We start from the raw sequence: 8,910 nt of genomic DNA, 5'->3' as shown, positions 1-8,910 counted from the left end.
TTTAAATCTTTACCTACTTCAGATAATGACCTCAGCATCCTTCTTGTCCTTCAGAGGACTTTAAATTAGCAACTTCTACTATGTGCTACCCAAGTAGGACAGGAGGCTTCTTTTTTGTCCCTCCGTTTTGGCCTTGGAGGTAATTTGCAAAGATGAGCACTCGAGCATGTACATGGTCAGTTCTCCAGGGGTGGGCAGGATATTAACTTGGTAAAATAGATCAAACTAACTGTTTAAGTTAAGCTAACTAAGTTCCTAAGAGTGAAGTTGTCTCTTTTATTTTAGATCAGCACTGATGCTTGCTGTACGTCATGACTCACCGGACGTAGTCAAGCTGCTGCTTCAGAGACGTGTTAATGCCGATCTGCTAGATGTACACGGACAGTCTGCTGAACGATATGCGTGTTCTAATGGTTTTAAACAGTAAGTGTTTACATTAAAGTACCAGTTATCTCTAAACTGAGGTTGGAAATGATCTAACTGTGACTTGTTATGTGACAGGTGAGAATTCCTAGTTGGGAGCAGGCACTTTGGGGATGGCAGTGAGACCCTCCACATCATCAGCTGGAAACCAGCAAAAAGCCAGACTAGTGAGATGGAGCAGTGGGCACAGGGTTCTTTATCTCAGAGTTTGTAAGATGTTTATCCTTAGGGTCCTGCTGTTCTCCATTTCATTCCAGTGTAGCCCCAATGCATGGGGTACAAATAATGTCACATATCTGATTTTTCCAACTAGTTGTTTGGGTCTTGAAATGTTTAGTAGAGCAGAAAATCCTGTATTTTCCTTTGGGGACTTTCTTGTATAATCTTCCTCTTGAATTTTCCAAGAACCTAAGGAATTCCCTAAGGCCACAGTGACAATCCTCTCCCACAAGGCATCGGGGCAGGGCGAGGGCATTCTAATCGTTCTCTTGTTTCCCTTGATTCTGTTGCTGCAGCGTTGGTACTAAAACTGGTTTTAACAGGATCTCCTCGGCAGCTGGGTCTGGGGTCTGGATGTTGCTCTCTAAAGACCTTTAACAAAATTTTAAAAGAAGAAAAGGAAAAAGAAACTGGTCCTGCAGTCGGGTCATGATTGACCTCTGCTCCCGGGATGCCTGTGCTGATCCAGTTTCCGCGGTCTTCGTGGCGATGGACACGTAAACTTCAGAGTGACAGCTTGTTTAGTTCTCATACATATGCTTGTATGAGGTCATATATTTATAAATAAGTTTAACTACAAGTTAGATAGTAGCTGAGGTGCCCTGAAGTATAAACCACGAAGAACAGCTAATCACCGTAATTTGTAACATTTTCTGAAAACTGTCACATTTAAATGTTACACCTATGAAAAAAACACACATTGGGTTTTATTTGGGATTCTCCAATAGTTCCAGCATTAAAGTTCAAGAACAAATTATTCCATTCTTCCAGTATTTCTCTGAGCATCGGGGGATACATTATCTCATTAAATCTTCATAATACTCTTATGAGTATTAATAACTAACTGCCTGACAGTAAGATCCCAGTTTTATAAAGGAAGACTGAGCTGAAGAGAAGCACCTTGTCCAGGAACAAATAGCTGTTGGTTATAGAGCTGGGACTTCTGAGTTCGAGATACTTTCCGTATGTCAGGCTCGCTCTAGTTAAGTTGCTGAGCTGTAGTGCCCTCAGTTCATGACTACTTCACCTTACTTTTTTTTCTTTTTTAATTATACATCTTAAATTTAAAAGTGTAGATTGTACAAATTTGAATATATGGGACAATTGAAGTTTTGATACTGCCTGTGATATTGTCTGAAATAACCTAAGAATTTAATATATTTGGTAATTGTTTTTCATATTACTATTCAAGTACTAATACTTATTTATCACATTTTTTTATACATAGCCTTTACCAGCTGATTGTCGACTACAGAGACGGAAAGATTCCAGATACTCCCCCTCAAAATAGCGACCCAGGACAGAGTTCTGGTAATAAGTTACTCTTGTTGGGCCCACCATAGATAAAGAAAGTAAGGTTGAGGAAATTTTGATAATGAAAGAGAAGTGAAAAAGGCCAGTGTGTAAATTTTGTGTATGTTTTCATTTTTTTAATTAATTTTTTCTTAATGGTCTAGTATTCAGAATTATGTAAGAAGTTAATTGTAGGTAATTTAAAATCTGAGACAATATTGTCTGAAAAGAAATTCATTTATTTAATCATGGCCCCTGAAGTCCCATATTATATCTTTGTGTAAGTAAGAAAAATAGGTTTTTAACTTTGTTGCACATTTCCTGTAACAGTATAACAAGTCGGCCTTGTTACAGAGCTGGCTCTTTAATTCTTACAGCAAATGGATTACATTGGGTAAATGAATGCTAGTTATTGCATAGTGATTAGTCTCATTAAAAAGTGATTGTCTTTGAAACTGGGAGCTCAGCAATACCTTCCTGGTGCTGTAAACAAATGGCCAACAATTAGAACTGCACAGCTGGGCCAGTGTGCAGCATACTAGTAAGAGGTTGTTTTTTAAAGGTACCTAGTGATAGGGCAGAAGTCAGGAAAGCAGTGCCTTGTTGAGAAGCACTGGTTACTTTTCACATCATTACACCAACAAGGGCTCTCTCTCACCAATTTCATTCCTCAGAAGTGCAAACAGAATGAAATATGTTGCCTTCATGAGAGTCAGATGTTTTCTTCTTTTTGGGGGATACTTGTCATCAAACTATATTTTGTTAGAACAAGATTTTCTATTGCCATTAGTTAAAGGATTGTCATAATAAATACTCAGCACAACTCAGGACTCAACAAATTGTAAAAAAAAAAAAAAAGCACAGAAGTGCTTCACATAAAAAAAAAAAAAAAGACGACTGTGTTGCCTAGATGTGACCCCTAGCGTGCTGTTCAGTCTGAACTGTATGAGGGCACCTTTAACTTAGTACACCTTGATCAAGCAAAGAAATTCTGTTGTAGGAAACACAAAGATGGAAAAGACAGAGTTTTGGTCTTCAAGGTGCTCATAATACAATAGAGTTGTCCCTGGTTAATGTCTGTATATTTTTTAAACAGGATTTTCAAAGAAAACATTCCTATCTGTGAATTCATCCACTTAACAGATGACTATCAAGTGTCTTTTAGGTACTAAGCACCACTCTGACGTTACAGAATGCAAACAGGTCAAAAGCACAGTTCCTGGCCTCCAGGAGCTTGTTGCTGTCATCCTCATTTTTATGATTGGCTTTACTTTATTCTGTGCTTACTGTGTCCCAGAGCCCACTAGGACTTTGTAACTGTCTTTATGTATGTTTTATTGGTACTTAATATGTACCAAATACTTTTAAGTCCATGGTAAGGAAAGAAGTTTTTTAAAAATGGGTAGGATGTTAGGTAAGCCATGCAGAGCGAGTAGAAGTTTGCCAGGGAAGGAGGCAGAAGGGCAGTGTTTGGTGGGCGGAACATCTTTGAAGATTACATTTGGCAGAAAGGACAGCGGTGCAAAGGCTAAGATGTGCCAGTGAACTTTGCAGGATCTGTGAGTTTCATTTTGTTGGTGCAGAAAGGATGCTGTAGGAATGGTTGGGAACGAGGTGACTACCTAGCTCAGGCATGCTTCTGAAAGCTTTTCTAGTACTATAGAAAGGAGTAGGTCTGCTGTAGACCTTGGGAAATTTGTCAGAATGCTTTTAGCTGCAAATAATAATAGGAGCCCTAAGTAACAGTGGCTACAGCAACAGGAGTCAGGATTGTTTAGAAGGTTCGGTGATGTCATCAGGATCCCAGATGCTGTCCCTCCTTCAGCTGTGAGGCTGCTGGTGTTTGATGTCGCCCTTCCTGGTCTGCTGATTAGCAGCAGCTCCAAGCATCATCTTCTCACATGACAATATCCGCAGGCGAGGAGGGCTGCTTCTCTCTGCATGTTTTCTGTTAACTAAGAAGAAAACAGAGGTGCTTCCGGTAGACTTCCCCTAGCATCTTATGGGCTGGGCTACATCACATGCTCATTCCTCAAGCAGCCACTGGGAAAAGAAATGCAGTTACTGTGATGACCTTAAAACAATCATTTCTCTTTTTGCAGCTAAGGAGAGTTTACCTTCTTCGCATGCTGGGGCAGAAAATATCCAAGAAAAGTTGCAATTGCCCAGCAAGGACAATGAAGAAGAAGTGGTTGTCGATTTGGGAACCAGCAATGGCAGCTGCATGGATTCAGTGAAGAATGTTGAGCAGAAGAGTAAGAAGATTCGATTTGAGTCTTAGGGTTTCCTGTTATGACATAAAGCGGGGATGCACAAGCTTTTTCTATAAAGGGCCAGAGAGTCAATATTTTAGGCCATGTGATGTCTGTCACGTCCACTCATGTCTGCCATTGCAGTGTGAAAGCAGCCCCAGACCGTATGTGAGCGAATAGGGATGACCGTGCCCAGATAACACGAGGTTGACAAAGCCAAATGGCAGGGTGGGTTTGTCCCATGGGTATCATCCAGAAATACCATGCTATGTAAGCTTGACATTGTCAGTTTATGATACTGATTCTACTAATGGTTATCATTCTTTTGTGAGTCTCATAAAGTTTGGTTGGTATTTTGGTCCTTGTAAACAGCAGTTCACTTTAAAATATCAAATTTGGATAAACACCCTTTTCTTTTTTGATAAATATAAAGGAGGGGAAGTGGTTTTTATGCTTAATTACCTACCAGGAGTATACTCAGTATTCACTCAAGTGTGTAGTCTCCAGGTGTGGTCCCAAAGGAATGCTTTTTAACAAAACATTGGTCTTATACTTTTAATATTCTGTATTTTTCTGTTGCTCATATAAACTCTATTTTACTTTCTTCTTTAATAGAGAGTTTAGTGATTAAGGTTGCACCGAGGTTTGAAGACATCTCTGTAAGCCGGTAGGATTTTATGGATTTTTAAAAATTACATGTTGACTAAGGGAACACAGAGAAAAGAAACAAGGCTTGTTGAGTGTCCTACTCTGCGTTTGACACTGTTTTATGTACTTGGCATTTGTTACCTCATACAGTCACCACAACAGCTTTGCAGAGTAGCTGTGCTGTTATAGCTTACTTCTAGTTAATTAGGCAACTGTAACTTAAGGAGGTTGACTAGTTGACCCATGATTCCATGGTTAACAAGTAGTTGACCTGTGACTTAACCATCAGGCAGCCTGGCTCCCAAATCTGCTTTCTTATCCCTCAGCATAGACTTTTGTGACTTGTTTGTTTAAAGAAATGAACTCACTCATTTTTGATGTGTATTTTTGCTCCAAAGTATTTCACCGAAACATGATGTTGATGATTCACGGCCTCCATCAGATGATGACTTAGATCTTGCTCCCAAGGTAAAGTGTTCTCTTGTGAAATTAATTTTTCTGCTCTGAATTTAGTTTTGTGTAGTATTTACTCTTAAAACTTAGCAGTGTTCTGCCTATCATTGTTTTATGTTTGTATGAGAAAGTTGGTCAGAGTAAACCATTTTATAAAAATGTGGCAGGGTTTTATTTTTTCTTTCTTTCTTTTTTTTTTTTTTTTTACTTTGGTAAATACTGAAGATGAGGCTGAAGCAAAATGGACTAGAAAATAGATCACGACAGGAAAATTGTACTGTGAAAAGTCTTCCCACAACAGAGGAAGTGTGAAGCTTGGCCAGGGATAAGGATTCTTTGACTTAAACCACACTGACGGCACTTGTATAATACTCTTGCCTCAGGGATATCTTCAGTGCACACAGCTACTTACTGTGATAATCATGGCCTCTTCCTGGGGCCTTTCAGTTCCAAAACTACGTAGCATGTATCTCCCCCCACCCCGGACACTTTTTATTTTGATATCAGAGAGTTGTGAGGAAAGAGTTTTTTGTTTTTGTTTTTTTTTTAACTTTACTTCTATCTCTGGTTCTGCATTAAGACTAAAATAATAGTTGACATTCTAGAAATTTAGAAATTAAAATTCTGTTTCTCAAAATCCATATTATAAAGAAATTCCTCTGTGTTTTCTAAATTATCCCATTATGAGTATATTCAAAACTCTGCATCTAACTGAAGAATACACATTTTCCCTAAAATAACAGCCAGCTTTAAATGTAGGCTCTTAATAACAACCATATGATGGAACCGATTTCAGAATTCTTTTGTATTATAGTTTTAAAAAGTATGTCCAGTCCTCGTGTACCATTTTAAAATTTCAAGTTTCAGACATTTTGTAGTATAGTTATTTACATATTTATCTTATAGCCCCTGCATCAGTATACACCGCTAGAGATTAGGGAACATAATTGTGCATTTCCTGGAGCACCTAGAATAAGGTCTTAAATGTAAGAAGCATTTTAGTATTTTTTGAATGTGAATGCATGAAGAGACATGGAATGCTGCATCATGCTGCAGGTAATATAACATGCACACTCTATCATAATGAAATCTATTTGATGATACAGGTAATATAATATGTGTACTATGTCATAGTGAAATCTATTTGAATTCTAAAAATATGACAAATTTCTATTCCCTTTGTTTAGGTTGTAAAAGTTCAGTTGTTATGAGAGGAAATATGTCATAAATGCCGAGGAAATAGATAAGAAGTATATGATAATTAGGAAAAGGTTACAGTCTGTTTTTCAGTATCCATCAACTGTGAGCTTAGAATTTGAGATGAAAACTTTTTAACCTTCTTTTAGCCCCCTCTCATGTTCCATTAAAGATATGTTTTCAAGCCCTATATTATCCTTAGAATCCTGATTACCAGTTCTTTGTCTAGGTGGAAAGCTGATGTGTTAGGAACTTTCTAAAATTATTTTTCTCTCTCTCTAGTAATAATTGGCAGCATTCAGGTAGTGAGAGATGACCATGTTCAATTGAGTGACTTACAGTGACAAGATTTAACTCTTACAGTAGTATTTACAAACAAACAGTTGTAGAGTAATACAGGTCAGTGTTATTGGGGATATACTATGAACAAAGGCCTTTGTTTTATATATATGTTTTGTACATCATATATTTTGATATTTTTATAAAGTTTGCTGAAGAATAATATATATACTTGCATATATAACTTATATTTTTATATATATAATAAAAAGGTAAAACAGAGGCTTTCACTCATCGTATATCCCTAACAATACTGATACATCCCTGATCTATTATATATAAATGCTGAAATATATATATTTCTCCACATGCCTTGTTATACTTACATTTTTCTTTTTTTCTTGCCCTAAGTTTGTACTTGACTAGTCATGTCTCATTTTTTCTTTTCTTCCTCCTCCCCACTTTTTTTTTTAATGGTTTGCCCCAAACTTAATATTTTTTTTTGCAGAAAACACTTCTTCAGTGTCTGTTCTTTCAGTCCATCTCACTCTGCCTCTGTAAACATATTTAGTGACAGCTTTCTGTTTACTATGTGTGTGGCTTTCACTCATGAGTCATTGCCCCTCAGAATTACTTTTGTTTTTATTCCTCTTTCTTAGAAGTAGCTGAATTTGAACAATCATTTGTCTTCAGCTTTTTGGCAAATGGAATAGAAGTAGCTTATCCTGTTTGCTGTTCTAACTCATCCAAATAAGATACTGCTAAAAAGTAAACTCTCATATTTCCCTCATGAGAGATCATTCACACATACATAAGTCATGCAAGCACATTTCAAAATATAACAGTTACTTTAAATTTCTTAATGTTAGTTTTTTCAATAGGACTCTAAACTATCAGGGATAAGTTTTTGTTCTAGATCATTTTGGTCAAGAATGTCATCTAATGGATACCATAGTGTTGTATAATAATCAATGAGGGGTAAAGAAAGTAACATTTTGGGACCCCGAGGTCATCTCTCATAATCCTCACCCCATGAGAAGATGTAGGTTGGTAAATGACAGACCCAGGACTTGAATCCATATCTGAATGACTCCGAAGCCAGCGCTCTTTGTGTTAGATCATCTAGGAATGGGGAATGTTATAATTACTTTATTCAATTTCATATTTGTTGTTCTTAAAGCTGTTATTTTCTTCTCTAGAAAGTCCGGCATCCAAGATTCGCAAAGCTAATTCAGGCCTGGGGAGAACCCGTGATAAACAGTAAGTTATTTGAAGACTGTCTTTTTGTGTTTTCACTGGTGAGAAATTATAGATAATTTCATCTACCATACCTTGTCGCTACAGCAGAGGCAAAAGATGGTGTTTTGAAACCAGGAACTAGCACCTTCTTTGAGGACAATAATTCTAATAATGAAAATGAAGATGCAGTTAGAACCTTTTCCCAACCATCAAGTGAAGTTTCAGGCTTCTCTCATCCTGCCTCCCCAGCACCAGAACCTCTCACGTCTTCAGCAGTCCTTGGTGTTACAGAGGTAAGTCGTTTTGTTTTTAACTTTTCCCTCCTGTGCTTTTTCACTTACCGTCCCCCTGATTCTCATGGGGATGAAAAGGATCCTACAGAGGAATGGAAGTGCTCAAGATCACAATAGAAAACAGTGTGATAACAAGAGAGGTACACGTGCAGGACTGAGATTTGTAAAGTTTGGTGGCATAAACAGTTCTCAAATATGCCATTAAGAAAGGAAAGATAAGAAAGCAACTGGAAAGAACAGCTGGATGAATATGAAGATGGGCAGGGGTACAAAGGGGAAGGATTCATCTAATAAGGACAAGATGAATGAGTGTCAAAATGAGAGAGATTATTATACAAACACAGCAGAAATAGTGGGGTTAAGTGAGAGCAGGAAGTCTATAGTACAAATTATGATAGAAATTACCTCAAATTCAAATTAAGAGAGGGAAAAGTCAGGTCATGGAAAAAAGTGCTCAGACTCTTCTGAAGGACATATAGCTGATTTTATGAACAACAGAAAGAAAATTTGATCCTCACTTTTTTCTTTTTGGTTATAGAAGTTTGTTTTTTAACTCAAATGTAGTTGATGTACAGTATTGTATGAGTTACAGGTGTGCAGTAAAATGATTTGGT

The 8,910-nt window shown here is 37.4% G+C and overlaps 1 protein-coding gene across 1 annotated transcript in view; it reads left to right on the top strand.

Annotated features, from left to right (window-relative positions):
* The first annotated feature begins 265 nt into the window (after window positions 1-265).
* The window catches only part of LOC116657430 (ankyrin repeat domain-containing protein 26-like), a 9,603-nt gene continuing 958 nt past the window's right edge, over window positions 266-8,910 (top strand). The window contains exons 1-7 of the mRNA XM_032459476.1: window positions 266-423; window positions 1,871-1,953; window positions 4,038-4,190; window positions 4,803-4,854; window positions 5,234-5,303; window positions 7,964-8,024; window positions 8,109-8,296. Of these exons, the coding sequence (XP_032315367.1) occupies window positions 296-423; window positions 1,871-1,953; window positions 4,038-4,190; window positions 4,803-4,854; window positions 5,234-5,303; window positions 7,964-8,024; window positions 8,109-8,296 (735 nt within the window). The 5' untranslated portion in view covers window positions 266-295. The remainder of the gene's footprint in view (window positions 424-1,870; window positions 1,954-4,037; window positions 4,191-4,802; window positions 4,855-5,233; window positions 5,304-7,963; window positions 8,025-8,108; window positions 8,297-8,910) is intronic.

The sequence above is a fragment of the Camelus ferus genome, chromosome 18 (assembly GCF_009834535.1).
Source record: "Camelus ferus isolate YT-003-E chromosome 18, BCGSAC_Cfer_1.0, whole genome shotgun sequence".
In the NCBI taxonomy this organism is placed as follows: domain Eukaryota; kingdom Metazoa; phylum Chordata; class Mammalia; order Artiodactyla; family Camelidae; genus Camelus; species Camelus ferus.
Note: the sequence above shows the minus strand (reverse complement) of the source record. Positions and strands in the feature narration are given on the sequence as shown.